The sequence below is a fragment of the Mirounga leonina genome, unplaced genomic scaffold (genome assembly GCF_011800145.1).
Source record: "Mirounga leonina isolate KUSES-001 unplaced genomic scaffold, KU_Mleo_1.0 Mir_94, whole genome shotgun sequence".
Taxonomy (NCBI): Eukaryota; Metazoa; Chordata; class Mammalia; order Carnivora; family Phocidae; genus Mirounga; species Mirounga leonina.
Window position 1 is genome coordinate 2,908,524 of NW_023270855.1, and position 21,899 is coordinate 2,930,422.

A 21,899-nucleotide genomic window follows, 5' to 3' on the forward strand; every position below is an offset into this window, starting at 1 on the left:
TCTCAGGACCCTGAGATCATGACCTGAGGCAAAACCAAGAGTCAGATGCTTAACCGACTACATCACCCAGGCGCCCCTAAAGGTCTAAGGAATTTTTAACCAACTGAGCCACCCAGGCGCCCCAGGTCTAAGGAATTTTTAAAAATGTATTTGATTAGCTCCTATTCTCCCCTCTGGAGCTTGCATGGTACAGGAGCTGGAATTTAGGGTCTGTTCTTCACATCTCTTATCTTCTCCATCTCAACAGCATGGTGCTCTATTGTGCTGTGTTCTGGACAAACCCTGGGCTTCACCTTCCAGTACACTGATTTCCTTTTCAGCTGTGTCTGTTCTTTTTTTTTTTTTTTTTTAAGATTTACTTATTTTAGAGAGAGAGAGAGCATGAGTGGGAGGGGCAGAGGGAGAGGGAGAGAGATTCTTAAGCAGACTCTGAGCACAGTGCTGAGCACAGACTCAAGCTCATGCTGAGCGCAGCGCCCAACCCAGGGCTCCATCCCAAGATCATGACCTGAGCCAAAATCGAGAGTCAGACGCTTTAACCAACTGCGCCACCCAGGCGTCCCTCAGCTGTATCTGTTCTGACCATTCATTCCATCTCTTGTTTTATTTTGATAATTATAATTTTAGTTTCCAAGATCTCCAGTTCGTTCTTTTTCATATCAGTAATATTTTCATTCTGCAGATATTATTAATACTCTTATTTTTCCCAACTTTTTGTTATGAAAACTGTCAAGCATATAGAAAAGCTGAAAGAAGAGCACAATAAGCCCCAAACCTATCCTCCACCTAGATTCAGCAGTTGTTCTGTTTTACTCTGTTTGCTTCGTCTTTCTGTATATGTAATATACCTTTTTTTTAATTTGAAAGTAAGTTGCAGATAACATGATATATCACCCCATAGCTCAACATACAATTTTTAAGAATGGGCATGATTTTTTTTTCTATTTTTTAAACTCCAGTGTAGTTAACATACAGTGTTATATTAGTTTCACGTATACAGTATAATGATTCAACAGTTCTATACATTGTTCAGTGCTCTTCGTGATAAGTGTACTCTTAACCCCCTTTATCTATTTCACCCATCCCTACTCCTATCTCTGGCAGCCACTAGTTTATTCTCTGTATCTAAGGTTGTTTGTTTGTTTGTCTCTTTTCGTTTGTTTGCTCATTTGTTTTCTTTTTTTTCATTTGTTGTGTTTCTTAAATTCCACATGAGTGAAACCATATGGTATTTGTCTTTCTCTGTTGGACTTATTTTACTTAGCATTATACCCTCTAGGTCTGTCCATGTTGTTGCAAAGGTCTCATTCTTTTTTTATGGCTGAGTAATATTCCATTGAATATATTTACCACATCGTCTTTATCCATTCTTCTATGGTTGGGTGATTGGGTTACTTCCATGTCTTAGCTATTGTAAATAATGCTTCAGTAAACATAGGGGTATATATATCTTTCAGAATTAGTGTTTTCATTTTCTTTGGGTAAATACCCAGGAGTAAATACCCACCAGATTATTGGATCATAGGGTACTTCCATTTTTAATTTTTTGAGGCGCCTCCATACTTTTTCCCACAGTGGCTGCACCAGTTTGCATTCCCACCGGTGGTGTGTGCAAGGCTTTCTTTTTCTCCACATCCTCACTAACACTTCCTATTTCTTTCTTTTTTTATTTTTTTTTAAGATTTTATTTATTTATTTGAGAGAGAGAGAAAGAGTGAGCGGGGCAGGGGTGTGCCTGGGGTGGCTCAGTTATTAGGCATCTGTCTGCGGCTCAGGTCATGATCCCAGGGTCCTGGGATGGAGCCCCACATCGGGCTCCCTGCTCGGTGGGAAAGCCTGCTTCTCCCCCTCCCACTCCCCTTGCTTGTGTTCCCTCTCTTCACTGTGTCTCTCTGTCAAATAAATAAATAAAATCTTAAAAAAAAAAAAAAAGAGTGAGCAGGGGGGAGGGACAGAGGGAGAGGGAGAAGCAGACTCCCCTCTGAGCAGACAGCCCGATGTGGGGTTCAATCCCAGGACCCTGGGATCGTGACCCAAGCCAAAGGCAGACGCTTAACCAACTGAGCCACCCGGGCACCCCAATCTTCCTATTTCTTGTCTTTTTTATTTTAGTCATTCTGACAGGTGACAGGTGGTGACATCTCATTGTGGTTTTGATTTTTATTTCCCTGATAAGAATAAGCACAATGCTTTTAACACACCTAAGTAAATCAGTACAGTTGAACCTCGAACAACTGGGTACACTTCTGTGCAGATTTTTTTTTTTTTTTTAATTTGACAGAGAGATAGAGAGCACAAGTAGGCAGAGCGGCAGGCAGAGGGAAAGGGAGAAGCAGGCTCTCTGCTGAGCAGGGAGCCTGATGCGGGGCTCGATCCCAGGACCCTGGGATGATGACCTGAGCTGAAGGCAGCCGCCCAACCGACTGAGCCACCCAGGCACCTCTGTGCAGATTTTTTATAGTACAGTTCTGTAAATTTTCTTATGACTTTCTTAATAACATTTTCTCTAGCTTATTTTATTGTAAGAATACAGTATATAATACATATAATATACAAAAATATGTGTTAATCGACTGTTTATGTTATCTACAAGTCTTCCCATCAATAGTAGGCTATTTGTAAAGTTTTTGGGGAGTCAAAAGTATACACAGATTTTTGACTGCCCAGGGGGTTGGTGCTCCTGACCCCATGTTGTTCAAGGGTCAAATGGTATTTCTATAAAATAGCATCTACTGTCTAGTCGATTTTTAAGTTTTTCCACCTTTCTCCCTCAAGTTTTTTATAGTGTTTTTCCTCTTTTAATTTTTGTTCTTTTTTTGAAAGACTTTATTTGAGAGTGAGCACGAGCAGGGAGAGGGGTAGAGGGAGAAGGAGAAGGAGACTCCCAGCTGAGCAAGGAGCCCGATGTGGAGCTCAATCCCAGGGCCCTGAGATCATGATCTGAACTGAAGGCAGATGCTTAACTGACTGAACTACCTAAGGCGCTGCAGTGTTTTTCCTCTTTGAACCAGAGTCCAGTAAAGTTTGGTCCAGAACAACACCTTGCTTTTTTTTTTTTTTAATGACTTTTTGTTGTTGTTGTTGTTAATGATACTGATTTTGGATACCGATTCACTTCCTGGATTTGTCTCATGGTTCCCTTGTGGTGTGTTTGCACTTGTTCCTTTGTCTCCTGTATTTCCTGTAAGCTGGAGGTTGAGTTAGAGCTCACTTCGACTTGGGTGGGACACGGCAGGTGGCACAGGAAGCCAGGTTCCCACATTGGTACTGATGCCTTGGTTTGATCACTTGGTTGGGGTTGTGTCTACCAGATTTCTCTATTCACATTTATTGTTAAAAGATTCCTTTTTGCTCTGTTAAATTTGTTTCCTGGGATATCACTTAAGAGTCGTGGCCTTGAGCTGGCCTTTTCTGCCTGGAGCAGTGGACAGGATGAAATGGGATTCCAAGGAGAAAATGCCTGGAACTTTGAAAGTGTTCTGTCCAGCTTAATTACAGTTGTTGGTAGATGTGACCATCTGACACCCTGAGACATAAACTGCATATTGGGGAGATCATTAGATGGCGACTAGTTGATGGTTTGTCTGTCCGTTCTATAACTACCTCCTCTTTCCCAGGCACTGTTCTAAGCTCAAGAGAAAAAAGGATGAGTAAGAGACAGTCCCCGTTCTTCAGGAGCTCTTAACTGGTCAGGGGCACAGACAGGTAAACAGCTAGCATGCAGTGCTATTAATGTCGTTGCCCAGTTTCTGAACCAGGAATTGGAACACATGGCCTGACAAGTATGTGTGTGTTTATTTTAGCGACAGCAAGACCGAATATTGAAAATTAGGACCGTCCCTGCAAAGCAGGGCCCTGTGGTTGCCATGGCTGTCAGAGGGATGTCTGCTGAATGCCACAGGGGCACAGAGGGGGCAGCAATCCGCTCTCCCCAGGGTCACGGAGGCAGTGAGTTTCATGATACGTAGGCCCTGAAGGATACGTGAATTTCCCAGTGAGGAAAGATAGAAGGGGCTTTAGCTACCAAAGCCATATATGTGCAAAGTCAGGGAGGTGTGGAAGAGGAAGTGTGGGTGTTTGTCCAAGTCGAGCGTAGCTGGAGTGTCAGGGGAGATGAGATGATGCAGGGGGCTCAGCGCCAGACTTCTGATCGTGGAAGGTGCGTCACCTGTGTCCTGAGGGCTGTGGTGGCCCTTTGTGTGGGAGACCCACTGTTTGTCCCTGAGGCTTGATGCCAGCTGGAGGCACCATCAGCCGTGACAGAGCGGAGGGGCGGCCAAGGGGTCAAGGCTGAGTGGGGCTCCCAGCTTGGCGCACTCTTCATTAACCCTGGTGTCAGGGTGCAGGAGGGACAGTGTGAGGGAAGGCAGAGCTCATTTTGGGATGTAGTGCATCTGATCCCTCTCTAGGCTGGGTCCTTGCTGCAGAGGAATTTTGGAAAAAGAGAAGCAGATGGGCGTAAGGGAATTAGTGTGGAGGCTCCGAGGGCTCCATGACACCATTTACCCAGGAAGTCGGAGCTCATGGCCATGGCTTTAGGAATGCTGTCATCGCTTGCTCTCAGCTTCTCCTGGTAGGCATAGGTTGTTGCCACAAGGAGCCAGCAGTCCACCTGTTAGTTATGGGCTCTTCCCAGCCTGGCGGGCCTGCCTGACCACCGAATCGGGGAGGGGGGCTCCTGGCACCCTGCTTCGGTCGGGTCACTCTCTGTTGCCCCGTAGTGCTTAAGGGGGCCTGTGAGTGTGGTTTGGTAGCAGCAGGGAAGGAGGCCACAGAGGAAGGACTTGGGTTGTGCTAGGTGATCTCGGCTTCCCTGTGAGAGGGAGGAGGGGCATCCCTGGGGAGCCAGTGGTCCTTTGCGAGCGACCGAGGCAAGACTCCTTGGTCAGAGGCTTTGGTCTCTTTCCCACATCTCGTCTTTTCCCCATCGAGACTGTTCAGGAAGGGGTTTGACTGATTCCTGCAGGAGGTATGAATCATCACTGAGGTTTCTCAGAAGAAACAAAACAAAATAAAGCATTTAAGGATTCTGGAGGAGCCTTGCACACAGTAAAGGGCATGGGCTTTTAGAGTCAGACAAAGCTCTTCTGCCACTGCTTCCCTGTGACCCCTCATGTAGACAGTAGTAAGACTTACCTTCTAGGGTTGTGAGGATGAAACGGGCTGGCAGAGGTGAATGCTAACACAGGTGGTGCCTGGAGGTTCTCGAAGCACGTTAGAACCCCTCCTGCGCCACGTGCTCCTGCCAGCCCTGCAGAGTGGGACTGGTCACCGCTGTACCCAAGTTCCTGGTGAGGAAATACCGACTCCAGGTAACTACTGGAACCATCCTTGACCCCTCTGCTGATGGAGTAGAATGGGAACCTGAGATTCCTGATCACTCGTTCACTTCCAGTGACAGATAACCTGCCAAGGAGGGTTGCCTTGTAACAAGGGACAGAGAGAGATCTGTGACACTGGGACCTTGGGCAGCTGTGTTTAGGGGGCAGGAGGAGTCTTGAGCTCAGGAGTATGCCCGCAGCCCTTGCTGCCCGCTGCAGAGAAGCCGTCTGTGTTCAGGACCTTGTTGTTTGCCCCTCCCTGGGTCACTAGCCCAGGGTGTTCTTGCCCTGCTCTCCCTCCCTTGGCTTCTGCCCACCTGCCTGCCCACCTGCCAGCTAACATACTGGATGTTTGGCAGCTTCTCACTATTGCTCCTAAGAGTAACCCGTGTCTCGGTTCTGGCTTGTTGGGAAGCCCCAGGCTGTGCTCTTCCCTGGAGGACTGAGGCAGGAGAAGTGACAGTGGCTGGCCAGAGGAGTGGCCTGCAGACTCCACCTCCTGGGTCAGCTCACCGCATCCCAAGACATCATGAAAAATAGCTCAGGAACTCGTATTTGGGTCAGTCTGACCAGTTTTCAGAGTTTTGTCCTGAGAACTAATTTTTCCAAGGTCTTTTTCTACTATGAAGAAGCAAGGAACTTTCCACTGTTTGTTTCGTCATGCAGGAGAAAGACCGTTCACATAAAATCCTCTTCTATTTCCACTGGTGGAGACAGTGCTGGACATAGGTTTTGGAAACTGAACCACTAATGGTGCTTTTTTTTTTTTTTTTTTTTAAGATTTATTTATCTATTTGAGAGAGAGAGAGAAAGAGAGCATGAGTGGGAGGGCAGAGGGAGAGGGACGGAATCTCAAGCAGACTCCCCACCGGGCATGGAGCCCAACACGGGACTTGATCTCACGACTCTGGGATCATGACCTGAGCTGAAATCAAGAGTTGGATGCTTAACCAACTGAGCCACGCAGTCACCCCGCTAATGGTGCTTTTAACCTAATGAGCAGACTTGATTTCCCACTGGGGCACATAGGAAGCCACTCCTTAGGGACAGCAGGCACAAATCCCTGGAAAGCAGGTTTAGCCCCACCGTACCTCTTGTCCTCCTCTTGTTCCCTCTCACTGGCCTGACTACCAGGCCCTGCCTTCAGTTCCTTTATTGTTGAGTACCTGGGTCTGTGCCTGGTTGCTGGTGGCACAAAGGAGTAAGATGGGGTCTCTCCCCTCAAGAGCCCATTCTCGATAGTAAGAGAGAGACTTACAAACCAAGAGCCCCACATAGACAGCCCTAGGCCAGTTCCCACTAAGAAACCTGTTTTTTGGTGCCTACAGAATGGTGATGTGCTGCTTTGTTTTTAATTGGATTTGCTTTAGGCTGGACAATCTTTTCTGTTGCCTTGCTGCATTTTATGTTCCTTGCCTGCCCCCAAACGCACCTTAGTTTGGGACACTTGAATTAAATGTTGAACATACTCTGCAGTGTGTGCTGTTACAGAGGCAAGAACACAGATGCTAGGGAACAGGAAAGCAAGAAATGAATTCTGCTCTGGGCTGGGGCTTGGTCCTGTGTGTCAGGGAAAGCTCTACTGACCAGGTGACTTTTGAACCGGGTCTTGAAGGTTAGGTAGGAGTTCACCAAAAGATCAAGATGAATGCAATCTATCCTAGGAAAAGAAGATAAAGACAAGAATATGCCGTCATGGGTATAGGGACTCAGAGGGACAGTGTAAACAAGGAGTCATTAACTGTGAAGCTTAGAAGAGAAAATAAGCCTCATCTCTTACCCTGAGACTGTGCTTCCCAGATTGAGGCAGCGATACATGGGCCCGAGCCTTCTTGTCACCAAGGCAGAAGAAGGACCTGAACAAGACCCAGAACCCTTGCAGCCTGGAAATGCCCACCCCCACACTCAGAAGAGGGGAGCCACCCCCACCCGCACCCATTTGAAACTTACCTGACTGACCTCTCCTGAGTGGGAGTGGGGGCAGCTCCCCTTTTCTGAGTGTAAATGCTCTGGGAGCCCTTCTCCATCCTAACTGGGCCTCACTCCTACTCTCCGTGCCCAGCAGATGCTTCTGAACTTCACTCCAGATGTCAGGAGCCCTAAAAATTTCCCCTGAAGTCCGATGTAAGATAAGAAGGCCTGGCTTGGGGAAGGTAGGAGAGGCGGGCAGCGTGCCAGGCGGGAAGTGGGAGAGTTAGGGAGGGCGGGCTGGGGCATAACCCACAGTACAAAGTCCCTGCCTGTTTGGCAAGTGAGTGTGCGGGCAGAGGACTTCAGCGGGTGGGGTGTCGGTTTCAACTTGGTAGATGCTCTCGGTGGTTTCAGGCTGAACACTCACAGTCTCATTAGGATGCGAAGACCCAATGGTTCGCTTTCCTAAGCCAAGTCCTGGAGCCTGAGCTGCTAGATGGAGATCCGGCGGGGCAGGGTGACAGGCTCTAAGGGCAGGAAGGGTACTCATCCATCTAGCATGTATTAATCAAGCACCTTCGACATGCTAGGCAGTATGCTGGGTTCTGGGCATATGTGGAAAGCCAGCCAGCCAGGCTCTGCCCTCATGAAACTCCTATGAGAGAGAACAGGAAACATTTAAAAAGTGCATATGTGTGAATGCTGCCTTCAGAGAAAAGTAAATCGGGGTGAGGGGACAGGATGGGCTGCTCTTTTAAGAAAGGGGAATCATGAAAGACCCGTGAGCACAACTGATACTTGAAAGCAGGCAGGAGTGAAGGGAGGCGGCAGTCATGTGCTGGCCTGGGAGAAGAACACTTCAGGAAGGGGAATGTCAAGGGCAGGGGTCTTGGTATAGAGACCTCTGAGTGCTCAGGGACCGGCCAGGAGCAAATACGGCTGAAGTGAAGTTATGTGTGAAGGCAGATAAAGTCCAGGCTGCAGGTCCTTTAGGCCTTTCTGGGGTGGAGAGCCAAGGAGCGACAAGATCCTACTTAACACTGTTTTAGGGGCTCCACATCGGCTGCTGTGTGGAGAATGGACTGCAGTGCGGGCGGAGGCCCGGGGCAGGGTTGAGGCTGGCTGCGGTGGCTGTGGTGTGAGGCTTGGTGACAGCCAGTGTGGAGGGGAGGGAGCAGCAAAGGACTCGGTGCCCATGGGCCCTGCTGAGGACAGGGAGCAGGGAAGAAGACAGACAGACAGACAGATGGGCATGGGCCTGCCTTTCTGCTCTGTGCACTGGGCTGGTGGTCTCTGCCTGCAGGCTCTGACGGGGAACCAGCCTGCTGCCTCAGAACCCCACAGCATCCATGTGGGGGGTTCTGCTCTGGCTTCTGGGAAATAGAGCCTGCAGCTGTCCTCTCCGATGGACGGCTCAGGATAGCCCCAGTGTGCTTGCCTGCCTCCTCACCTGCCTGTCTCTTGAGTAGCTAAGGTGGCTGATGACACTTATTAAACTTTCGCCCAGACCCCCTTGGGGCCCTGCCTTACAGCAGGTGCGGGGCTCCGACAAAGGAGCTTTGCTTGGCTGCTGGGAAAGTAGGCCCTCACCTGGCTTGGCTTCTCCCACCTGTTTTGGAACACAGAGGGCATTTGGGCCAAGAGATTGAGCCTCCTCTATGAAACCTTCCCCGCGATCCCACAGTAGGACCCCGCTCCACTCAGCAACCCAGGTGATACTTGGCAAACATCAGTCAGAGTGCCTCTCGTCTCAGCCTGGGCTCCCTCTGGAAAACGAGAGCCTGAGACACAGGCTTGCACGCAGCTCATTTGTTTTGGTGACCGGAGAGAGTAAAACAGGAGGAAGGAAGTGCTACAAGGCTGCATCCTCAAGTTGGTCCCTGCCACGGGCAAGTGGGGCTTGATCTGGCCGGGCATCCCTTGCTCCCCGTTGGCCAAGGGTTGATCCGTAGGGTGGTAAGGCCCTCTCACTTCTGGGTCACGAATGCATGAATGCTTGGTTTCCCACAGGCCTCCCGGGCTGGAATCGGAGAGGATCCAAGGCAGGCAGCGAGGCTCTTTAGGCTGTTACACTGTGTGGGCTGGTTGCTGCTGCAGTGGGCTGGAGTTCAGGGGGGCTGCTAAGATATGTGAGGTGGGATAAAAGAGATGTCTAATACGAATTTCCTTGTTTCAGACAGTCTTCAATGGCTTCTCATTGCCATAAAAATAAAATCCGCACTCGACGTCGGCCTGTAAGATCCTGCATGTTCTGGCTTCCGCTGCCCCTGACCACATCTCCTTCCATGTGCCTTCTTCACTGCCATCTGGCCACACTGCCCTTTCTGTATCTCCCAACACGGCGAGCTTTGTCTTTCTGGACACTGTGGCACTGTTCCCTCTGCCTGAACACTGTCCCCATGCCTGGCTTCTCATCATCAGGTCTCAGCTTGAGTGTCACCTTCTGGGACCACCCCAGGAGGCCCCTATCCCAGGGAGTCTCTCCCCATTATCCTTATTTTCTGCAGAGTGCTCATTATCCTTCTCTGCAAGGGTCCTATTTGCATTCTTCTTGTCTGTCTTCTTTTGCTGGGATGTGAGCTCTGTTTTTGTTTTATTCCCTGCAGTCTCCCCAGCTCTTGAACAAAGGCTGGCCCATGGCAGAAATGCAGTACATAGTAGACGAAGAAATCAATGACCCATGCACACAGCCTGATATAGTTTTCTTTGGGCATTTTATATATTCTATCTCGCATTAAAGCTCCTTTCTTATATTTAAAACACTAACCAAAAATTGTACTAGCGCAGTAAATATTGTTAAATGGATGCTTTTTTTTTTTTTTAAAGACTTTATTTATTTATTTGATAGAGAGCAAAGCACAGGGAGAGGCAGGCAGAGAGAGAGGGAGAAGCAGGCTCCCTGCCAAGCTGGGAGCCCAATGTGGGACTCCATCCCAGGACCCCGAGATCATGACCTGAGCTGAAGGCAGCCGCTTAACTGACTGAGCCACCCAGGTGCCCCTAAAGGGATGCATTTATCCAGCACCTTCTCTATGTTAGACACTGTACACACTGAATCTGTTATTTGGCCCTTACTGTACCTTTTTTTTTTTTTTTTAAACAGATGGGAAACTGAATTAAGTTGTAGCTCAGAGACACTATGCTGGAAAGTGATGGAACTGGTTTACAATCTCAGGCCTGTTGGACCCCGGAGCACTGACACTGCTCTTTTCATTCCCTTCCTCTAATGCGGGAGAGTAGGATGAGAATATTACCAGTCATGGGAAGGACCTACTTTCCAGAAATATCTCCTCCATTGCTGCCCAAATTTCACCAATTGGTTGACCTAGATACCTTAATCTGGAGCTATTTTGTTGGTTTTTAATTTAGTTTTTAATTTTTATTAGAGTTACATATGTGTATGGTTTAAAGAGTCATTAGGTTCAACAAGGCTTGTTACAAAAAGGTCTCCTGATACCCCCACCTCCAGCCTCTAGGGGTAATCAGCTCCAGCTCTTTTACAGGTGATAGGATTTTTCTATTTCTTTTGCTTATATTGCAACCCATCCCCCTTCCCCCCCCAGTTATAGCATAGTTTGTTGACTTCTGACTTTGGAAGGTGATGGTTAACTAACTCTCAGTGCTCCCCCCAGCCCCCATCGTACACGTACACACTTTGCATCCTCCCAGTAGAGTTGTGTGGCAATAGTGATTAGATCATAATTACATTCCTTTCAGCTCTCTTCCCAGAGTGTATTCTGAATTTGCTCACTTCTCCCTTCCTCCACTGTTACCACCCTGGTCCAACCACTGTCTTTTACCTGGATTATGGCCATTGCCTCCTAACTTGTCTCCCTGTTTCTGTCTTTGACCTCTTTTGATCTCTTCTCAGTACAGCAACCAGAGAGATCCTGTTAAAAAGTAAGCCTGATTGGCTCAAAACTCCCATGGCTTCCCACTTTGCCTCAGAATGAAGTCCAGATTTCTTACTATGATCTAGAAGTCACTGCGTGATCTGGGCCCCTTGATACTTCTCTGTCATCCCTTATTACCCTTTCCCTTTTTTTTTTTAAATTTTATTTATTTATTCATGAGAGACAGAGAGAGAGACAGAGGCAGAGGGAGAAGCAGGCTCCCCGCGGAGCAGGGAGCCCAATGCGGGACTCGATCCCAGGACCCTGGGATCATGACCTGAGCCGAAGGCAGACGCTTAACCGACTGAGCCACCCAGGCGTCCCCCCTTTCCCTTTGTACTCTGCTCCAAACACCCCAATCTTCTTGCTTGCTTTGTGTCTGCCTCAGGGCCTTTGTACTTGCTTTTGTCTATTCCTGGAATGCTTGTCTCCCAGACATTTGCATAGTTAGCGAACTTTCTCCACATCTTTATTTTTTATTTATTTATTTTTTTAAAAGAGAATTTCTTGGGGCGCCTGGGTGGCTCAGTCATTAAGCATCTGCCTTCGGCTCAGGTCATGATCCCAGGGTCCTGGGATTGAGCCCTGCATTGGGCTACCTGCTCCGCGGGAAGCCTGCTTCTCCCTTTCCCACTCCCCCTGCTTGTGTTCCCTCTCTTGCTGTGTCTCTCTCTGTCAAAGAAATAAATAAAATCTTTTAAAAAATAAATAAATAAATAAATAAAAGAGAATTTCTTTTATTTTTTAGTAATCTCTGTACCAAGCATGGGGCTTAATCTCACCACCCCAAGATCGAGAGTTATACACGCTTCTGACAGAGCCAGCCAGGCGCCCCTGTATATTTATTTTTATTTATTTATTTTTTTAAAGATTTTATTTATTTATTTGAGAGAGAGAATGAGAGAGAGAGAGCACACGAGAGGGGGGAGGGTCAGAGGGAGAAGCAGACTCCCCACCGAGCAGGGAGCCCGATGCGGGACTCGATCCCGGGACTCCAGGACCATTACCTGAGCCGAAGGCAGTCGCTTAACCGACTGAGCCACCCAGGCGCCCTATTTATTTTTTTTTTAAAGATTTTATTTTTAAGTAATTTCTACACACAGCCTGGGGCTTGAACCTACGACCCCGAGATCAAGATTCGCACACTCCACCAACTGAGCCAGCCAGGCACCCCCTCCAGATTATTACCAACAATTATCTCAATGAGGCCTTCTGTGGCTGTCCTATCTAAATCTTCATTCTTCACGTGCTTTATAATTTCTTCCCCTGCTCATTTTTTTCCCTTCTTATCCCTATCTAGCATACTTATTATTTTTATTATTTACTTTATAATAAATATTTTTATATTATATATGTATGTATAAATACATATATTTTATAATAATTATAAATCCTTATTACTTAGGATCTTACTTAGCATTTGTCTCTTGCACCAGACTGTAAGCTTGAGGATAGGAATTTGCATCTGTTTTGTTGGCCCTGGTATCTCCATTCTAGTATCTGGAACACATAGCTGGTGTTTAGTAAGTTCTTATTTAAATGATTGAATGAATACGTTATGATTAGTAAGTGCTGTTTACTGCTAAGCCATTAGTGTACTGCCATTATTTATCATTTACTATGTTCACCAGTTTTTCCTGGAAGTAGTAATCATCTTTGTTTTGCTTAGGTGTCTATGTATTTACCATTAATTCATCTCCCCAATTAGAGAAGATCCTAATTGATATAGCTTCCCTCCCCATCTGTCCAACATATTTGTATACCTTGCCTCTCAATATATGCCTCTCAGTATGCTTCTCTCAGCTCTGTCTTCTTCTTCTTCTTCTTTAATATTTATTTATTTGCGAGAGAGAGCGAGCGAGAGAGCATGAGAGAAACCACGAGTGGCGGGGAGGGGCAGAGAGAGAGGAAGAAAGAGAAGTAGGCTCTCCACTGAGTGGGGAGCCTGACACAGCCCGATCCCAGGACCAGGAGATCATGACCTGAGCCGAAGTCAGATGCTTAACTGACTGAGCCACCCAGGCACCTCTTAGTTCCGTCTTCTTGAAGAAATCTCTCTCAGAGCTTTCTTGTTTTCTACTTTAGTGTTTTGTGTGTGTGTGTGTGTGTGTGTGGTTAGAGTAATAATCTACAAGAATTCAGCCTTTTGAAATTTATTGATACTTATTTTGAGGCCCAGCATATGTATGGTTTACCTTGGTGTATATTCTGGGTCCACTTGAAAAAAAAGTGCTGTTCTGCAATGTTGGGTGTAGTGTTCTAGAAATGTCAATTTGATCAGTAGTGTTGTTTAGTATATTCTTTATCCACACTGATTTTTTTTTTTTTTTTTTTTTTTTTTTGGTCTACTTACTGTATCAATTACTGAGAAAGAGGTGGTAAAATCTCCAACTACGATTGTGGATTTGTTTCTCCTTTTAGTTATGTCAGTTTTAACTTCATGAAATTTAAAACTCTGTAATTAAGTGGATACATATTTAGTATCATTATGTCTTTCTGATAATTGCCTCTTATCATTATGAAATGTCTCTTTATCTCTTGTAATTCTTTGTTTGGAAGCCTACTTCATATTCCTATAACTGTCATACTTTCTTATGCTTACTCTTTTTTTTTTAAAGATTTTATTCATTTATTTGAGAGAGAATGAGATAGAGAGAGCACGAGAGGGGGGAGGGTCAGCGGGAGAAGCAGACTCCCCGCTGAGCAGGGAGCCCGATGCAGGACTCGATCCTGGGACTCCAGGATCATGACCTGAGCCGAAGGCAGCTGCCCAACCAACTGAGCCACCCAGGCGCCCTCTTATGCTTACTCTTTACATGTACTTTATATATTTCATTTTTTTATGGGCTACCTATTTGTGTCTTTATATTTAAGGTGCATCTCAGGTAGATAGCATATAGTCTTGCCTTCTTTCCAGTCTGACAAGCTATGGCTTTTACTCGGAATGTTTGGTCCATTTATACTTAATGTAATTATTGATCTGTTTGAGTTTAAATCTGCCATTTGCTCCTTGTTTTCTATTTGCCGCTTCTGTTTTTTATTCCTTTGTTCCTTTCCTACTTTCTTTTGGTTTTGTTGAAAAAAATTTTTTTTTAAGAATACCACTTTATTTCCTCTATTGACCTGCTTATTTCTCTTACCAGATGAAGGGCTAACTATGCATCCTTAACTTATAAAGTCTCTTTAGAGTCAGTTTTGTATCACTTCATTTGTTACAACTGACACTTAACACTTCTCATTTCTCACTTTACATCTGACACCTCACAAGTGTAGTCACCTTACAACAGTATAATTTCATTTAACTGCCGTCTTTTTTTGGTGTGCTATTATTGTCATACTTTTTATTTCTTTTTTTTTTTTTTTAAAGATTTTTTATTTATTTATCTGAGAGAGAGAATGGGAGACAGAGAGCATGAGAGGGGGAGGATCAGAGGGAGAAGCAGACTCCCCGCCGAGCAGGGAGCCCGATGCGGGACTCGATCCAGGGACTCCAGGATCATGACCTAAGCTGAAGGCAGTCGCTTAACCAACTGAGCCACCCAGGCGCCCCATACTTTTTATTTCTAATACATTATAAATCCCACCTTACAGTCATTATTTATAGTTTTCTAGTCAGTTGTCTTATATGGCAATTACAAGAAACAAAAATCATATTTTAGATATACCTACCTATTTACCATTTCTAGTGCTTCTCATTCCTTGTGTACATCAGCATTTCCATTTAGTATCATTCCTCTTCAGCCTGGAGAACATCTTTTAGCATTTCTTGTTGTGCAGGTCTTCCAGGAAGATTCTACTTTCATTTGTCTGAAATTATCTTTATTTCACTCTCATTTTTGAGAGATTTTTTCCTGGTTAGAGACTTTGGTGTTGAAAGGTTTTTTCTTTCAGTACTTTTTTTTTTTCCTTTTCTTTTCAGCATTGTCTTTTGACATCCATTATTTCTGGTGAGAAGTCACTTGTCATTTGTTACTGTTACCCTGTATATGTCTTTTTCTCTGACTCCTTTAAAATTTCTCTCTTTTACCGTTGTTTTCATCAGTTTGGCTATAGTCTCCCATGGTATATTTTGTATTTCTTCTGCTTGGGTTTTGCTGAGTTATTTGGATCATTAAATTGGTATTTTCATTAAATTTGCAATTTTCAGTCATTAGTTCTGCCACATTCTCACCATTTTCTCCTGGGACTGCAATTATGTCAATATGGAACTGTATGATGTTGTCCTGCATGTCCCTGTACCTCTCTTGCTTTTTCTTCAATATTTTTTTTCTCTTTGTTCTTCAGAGGGAATACTTTCTACTGATTTTTCTTCAGGTTCAGATTTTTGTGTGTTTGTGCCATCTCCGTTTTGCAAGCTCAGCTCATAGAACTTCACTTATTGTACTTTTAAGCTCTAGAATTTTGAGTCTTTTTTGTATGTTTTAAAAAAATAATTTCCATTTCTGTGCTGAAATTCCTTATTTGCCTACTCATTGTGATCATATTTTCCCTTAATTCTCTGGTCATACTTAAAATAACTGCTTTAATATTTTTGCCTACTAAAATCCAATATTTGGATCATTTTGGTATCATTTTCTATTGGCTTTTTTTCTTTGTGGATCAAATTTTCTTAGGGTGTTTTGTTTTTTTGGTTTTCTGCATGTTTAGGAATTTTTGATTGTATACTGGAAATAGTGGTTGATGCCTTTTTTTTTTTTTTTTAAGATTTTATTTATTTATTTGACACAGAGAGAGAGATAGTGAGAGCAGGAACACAAGTGGGGGGAGTGGGAGAGGGAGAAGCAGGCCTCGTGCGGGTCAGAGAGCCTGATGCAGGGCTCGATCCCAGGACGTGGGGATCACAACCTGAGCCGAAGGCAGGCGCCCAACGACTGAGCCACCCAGGCACCCCTGGTTGATGTCTTATTGAGACTCTGGATTCTGTTCTCTTCTTTTGAAGAGCATTCATTCATGTCCTTTTTTTTTTTTTTTTTTTTTAGATTTTATTTATTTATTTGAGAGAGAGAGAACAAACAGTGGGGAGAGGCAGAGGGTGAGAGAGAAAGAAGCAGACTCCCTACTGAGCAGGAAGCCCGATGCGGGGCTGCATCCCAGGACCTGGAGATCATGACCTGAGCCAAAGGCAGATGCTTAATGGATTGAGCCACCCAGGCACCCCCATTGACTCATGTCCTAATAGTCAATTCAGTTTGCTGGCCGATCACCTTGAACCTGTGTAGGCTTGCTTTTATGTTTTGTTAGGGCAGATAGGTGGAAGTCCAAGGATGTTTCTTTAGCCTCTCTGACTTGACAGAAGTCAGCCTCCAAACCTGAGACTCGTGTTGGGGCTTGGTTTTAGGCTTTGTTAGGGCAGGTTTTTGGAGGCCTTTGTTTAGTCATGGTCTTCACTCGTAGGTGACAGCCTTTCTGATGTCTCAGGAAAGAATCTGGGTTTCTAACAAGGTGCTCGGGAAGCCTCTTCACTGTGACTGGGTCAGAACTTTAGCATCCCCCTAGCACTGCTCAACCTCTATCTCTGGTCTTTTCTCAACCCTGTAGTAGTCACTCTCTGGTAAAATTCTGGTAGTCCCACCCTATGCATGGAGCCCCCAGGGAAGGAGTCTCCAAAGACTTCCCACAGCACACCCAGACGTTACGCTTTCCCACCCCTGCATTGCTCCTCATTCCAGTCCCATCAGCTGCGCCAGACTCTGATATTTGCCTCCTGGCCATGTGGGACCACTGTGCTTTGCTTGGATTATAGCCCATTGTCTGGCAGTCAGGAAGCCATGCCCGGGTAGAGAGAGTTGTGGTGATCGGGAGGCGCATCTTACGAGTTTTGCATCTTTCAGGATTATTTCTCGTGCTGCTTGTTGTTTACATCTTGAAAACAGCAACCTCCCATATTTTTCTCAGTCTAATGGTTGTTTGTGGAGGGAGGGCTCATCTGCCAGTAATTACTCTGCCAGAGCTGGAAGCTGCTCCTGGAGCCCCGTGGCCTGCTGCAGATGGGTTGATGTCCAGGCTTGCTGCTCAGCTGTTGCCTTGGGATCTCCCTCAACCACCATCTTGAGGTTCCCTTTGCCTCTCTTTTGAGTGGACTTCTGTTTTCGGGATCCCACATCTTATTTTTGGTTGATTGCTTTAGTTAGAGGAACTGCCAGTAGCTTCCTGAGAAAGGGTGGCAGGAAGATAAATTTTTTGAGGCCTGTGTATCTGAAAATGTTTATTAAACTATCACACTTGACTGATGGTTAATTGGGTAGAAAATTCTATGTTGGAAATAATTTCCTATCCTATTATATTAGGCATTTTTTTCATTGACTATCTAATGCCATGTGGATTTTGTAAAACTTTAATGTTAAAACCTGTTTTTTCTTTTTCTTTTCCTCTCTGGAAGCTTTTAGGACCTTTTTTCCTTCCCCATTGTTGTGGAATTCCCATGCGGTGTGTTTTGGGGGGTCTGTTTTCCTCCATTGTGGCTACTTAGTGGGCTCTTTCAACACAGAAGGAGTGTTCTTGAAGTTTTTCTTTGATTTCCTCCCCTTGATTTTACTGTTCTTTTTCTTCTGAAATGCTTACTATCCCCATATTGGACCTCCTAGGCTGGCTCTACAATTTTTTTTCCCTCTCTATTCCATCTCTTTGTATTTCTTTATTTTGGAGGGATTTCTTCAACTTTATCTTATAACCCTTAGGTTGAATTTTTCATTGATGTTATATTTTTAATTATCAAAAGCTCTTTTTTTTTTTTTAAGATTTTATTTTTAAGTAATCTCTACACCCAGTATGGGACTTGAACCCACAACCCTAAGATCAAGAGTTGCGCCCCTCTATTTTCTTTTTCCTGAATACTCCCTCAACTTTTATTTTTTTTTTTAAAGAAATAGTATTCTATTATTGTTTTACAGATCTTTTCCTATCTCTGAAAATCCTGATGTTTGTTTTTGGTAAACAAAAATTTGCCTCTGCATAGTTTTTGTTTCATTCAAGTCACCTTTTTTTCTATGTTCGTTTGGCCTCTGTCTTATGTGCCCTCCTCTGGGGTATGGAGATGAGTTTCTTGGTTATCTGGATTCCAGGTTTGTGTATTGCCAGAGTTCATGCCTTTCGCTTCACCCCATGCATGAACTAGCAGACATCCGGTTTCCTTGGAGCCTTTTATGAAGGAGTAAATAGGAGGTCTCAGGACCGGAGGGTTCCATTTGGCGTGTGGTGGCCCAGAGTTTGTTAACTCAGACTGCTGTCGGTGGGGCTTAGGGAAGAGGTGGTCACCTCCACAGCCCTGCCCTCAGGAACTGTCTAAGGCCTCTGGGGTTTTTCCCTATCCTGAACAGATGAGGGGGCCTCCCACACCTTGTGAAGTAGATAAAGAGGTGCCCAGAGTGCTTGTGCCAGTGAAGGAGGATGGATGGACCCACAGCTTGGTGGAGATCGAAGGCTCGTGTTCATCTTCAGAGAGCCCCAAGAACCTGTGATTTGTGGAGCAGAGAAGACAAACCCTGAGCCCCCAAGAGCCCTGGCATCTGCCCACTCTGATGGCCCCCGACAGCCCATCTCTCCCAGGTCCAGAGCTGGTGACCTCCACCCAGCCTGGGCACAGTGAAGGTCCAGGTCTTCTCTGGGTACAACCCCTCACCCTGCCCTATCTGGCATCTGTCATGGCAGACTGCTGCTTCTACAGAAACCAGGGGAGCTCCTGCTACACACGGGCACCTCTCCTCCATGGTCAGTGTCCAGAAGGGCTTGGCAGTGGGCACCAATGGGTGTTTGCTAAGTGAAGACATGGCAAGGAAAGACCCCAAGTTTCTTGCCTTTGGCCAAGCTGGGCCAGCTGGTGGTAAAGGCCCCACGGGAGGACCCTCTCCACTGCCTCCTCCGGGCCCTCACTGCCACAGGCCAGGCCCCCTCATCACCAGGTTGTGAGCATCTTCCCAGGCATCACTGAGGCAGGAGTAGAGAACCCTAATGCTGGAGGAAACTTCCACACAGCTGGGTAGAGCAGTGCATTTACAGGCCCAGAGAGGGGAAGGCACAGGACATGCACACACAGCCAGCATCATAGCACACCTGGAACTGTGAGCTGCTGGAGCTCTTCTGGCTCACTTGCCAGCAGTGAGCCCAGTGTGTAGGGGAGAGAGGGCACAAGGAGGACCCTGGGTCAAATGTACTTCCTGCTGCAGTGCAGAATGTCCCCTTACCACCTTTCCCTGGGGACTCTAGCGAGCAGAGATGAGGGCTCCCCACCTTCCCTCTGCATCCTCCTGTCCCCCTCAAAGTTGGGCCACTGAGTTGTTTCCTAAGGGTGCAGAAGTCCTTCTCTCTCTGTCCATCTTCTAGCCCCTCTTGCATGATTCCTGCCAAGGTGCAGGCTGGTGGCCTGCCCAGTGGAACCAGCACTTTGGGCGTGGGTCTGTGGGATTGCCCTGCCTATCCCCTGTGCGTGGTCACACCACCAGGTTCACGGGAGGCCCCCTATTTCTTTAGCTGCAGATCTGGGACACGGCTGGCCAGGAGCGATTCCGCACCATCACCCAGAGCTACTACCGCAGTGCCAACGGGGCCATCCTCGCTTATGACATCACGAAGAGGAGCTCCTTTCTGTCAGTGCCTCACTGGATCGAGGATGTGAGGAAGTACGCAGGCTCTAACATCGTGCAGCTGCTGATCGGTGAGCTGGGGGCACAGGGCAGGTCCAGCAGGGTGCCTTGGGGTCACGGATCTATCTCTCGGTCTGTCCTAGTCTCTTTCTCCTTTTTAAACAGAAGGCAAGTGGAGCACAGAGAGAGGCTGAACTTGGCCAGGCAGGAAGGGAGCCAGAACTTGAACTGTGATCTTCCAAATATGATCCTGCCAATCACTTACACAATTATATTCAAAGTTGGAATTAGAGGGAGGAAGAAAGGAGCTAACATTCGCTTTGTAGTTACCGTGTATCCCCACAGTGGGTAACACTGGTGTCATTGGATTTAGTTCCCATAACCCTGGCTACTCCTTGTTTGTCAGGGGCTGGAGCTCAGGCTCAGAAAAGTGAAGTAATTTATCCCAGTCCACACAGCCTGTGAGCATATAAATAGGAAACTTGAGCTCTGCCGATCATCATTCGGTGACTTGCTGTCACACCACACTGCAGAGCAGGGCTTCTCAACCATCTGTGTGCTTCCCTATCACTCTGAAGTTTGTGAAAGCGCAGATGCCAGGCACCACGTCTGATTCAGGAGGGCTGGGTGGGCCCCGTGAATGTGCATTTCTCACAGGTTCCCAGCAGGTGCCATGTCTGTGGCCCAGAGACCCCACTTTGAGAACCACTGTTGCTCTTACCTCCATTTTCCCTTTTCCTCCTAAATCAACTTCCCAGACCTGGGCTTAAGACGCTTTGGACCATTCGTGTGGTCCCTGGAGTCCTCATTCCAACCATCAGGCTGATTCTTCCAAGACGAGATTGTACAGATGGGGCCTGGATATAGCTCCGGCTGGGGAAAGGGTGGTGCTTGGTTCTCCCCAGCCTGCCTGGCCTAGGATGGGGAAGCGCTTAGCGGAGCTGGACTCCCCAGGCAGGAGTGGAGTTCACCTTACCTGGCCTTACACTTCCCTTTTATCCAGGGCATTTAAAGTAAAACATTCTGCCATAGAGCATTTTATACAAATACAAAAAATAGAATAGTGCAGTGAACCCTGGATATTCATCCCCCAGCTTCAGCTATGAGCAACTTATGGCCAGTTTCTCTACCCTCATCTCTTCCCCTCCCTTGTCTTGCTTTGGGGCGAATCCCAGTACCGTAACTATTTCATCTGTAAATATTCCAGCATGAATCTATAAAAGATACAAACACTTAAAAAGTACCTAACAACAAGACCATGTTCACATCTGAAAATTCTTAATATAATCAAGTAGCTGATCCGCATTCAGATTTATCATTGCTCCTAAATAGCACACATACTTTTTTTTTCAGTTTGTTGAAAGCAGGATCCAAATAAGCTCCCCACATTGAAATTGGTTACTGCATCATTTAAGACTACCAAAGACAGTTTAGATCTTTCTAGACGGTTATCTTTTTTTCTGTCCTCCCTATATAGTCACAATACAAAAGTCAACCATTTAGAGACTTAGAAGATTTCTTCTAGAAATTGGGTCAAGGAGCTGTTGACCAGATTTTTTGGGAACATAATGAAACGTCTGACACCTTGTAGAAGAAGCCAGAAGTGTGCTCTCAGGTCAGCTGGTAGTCTGTGCTCTTCTGTGCAGGAAAGCAAAATAATCGAAAACCATGATCTCACAGTGAATAAGAGAATTCCAGAGGAAAATAGGAGAGAATAAATAATAAGCATAACAAGATGTTAGCAAAGAACAGACCTCACAGCACTAGTTCTCCCTGTTCACGCTGCTGCGGGCCAGCTGTTTTCCTGCCCATCCGGTCCCCCCTGTGCCGAAGCTGTCATCAGAGATGGGGGACCGAGACTCAGGGGTGAAGTGACTTACCGAGGGTCACAGAGCAAGTGAAAGGGAGCTGACGTTGCTCACAGCTCTAAAGTGCTCTTGGCCAAACTCTACTGCTCCTACACTTTGGGAAGAAGCAATAAAATACACGAGACTCTGGCAAAGAGAATAAAGAGGAAAAAAAAAAAAGCAGGGACGAAAGGTTAGAATAAGCACTTTAAAATTTAAAAAGGTCTTTTTTTTTTTTTTTCCTTAAAGAGAAAGAGAGATGGCCATGCCAAATGGTGTTTGTTGGTGGCGGGCAGGGCGCGATGGATGGCAGGGCATCCCCCAGCTTGGCCCTGCCAGGTGGGCCAG

At 46.2% G+C, this 21,899-nt stretch overlaps 1 protein-coding gene across 2 annotated transcripts in view; it reads left to right on the forward strand.

The window, feature by feature from the left end:
* Window positions 1–21,899, forward strand: part of RAB43 (RAB43, member RAS oncogene family) — a 53,704-nt gene that overhangs the window by 10,548 nt on the left and 21,257 nt on the right. For both annotated transcript variants that reach the window (XM_034997662.1, XM_034997663.1), the window contains exon 2: window positions 19,592–19,775. In XM_034997662.1, the coding sequence (XP_034853553.1) occupies window positions 19,592–19,775 (184 nt within the window). The remainder of the gene's footprint in view (window positions 1–19,591; window positions 19,776–21,899) is intronic.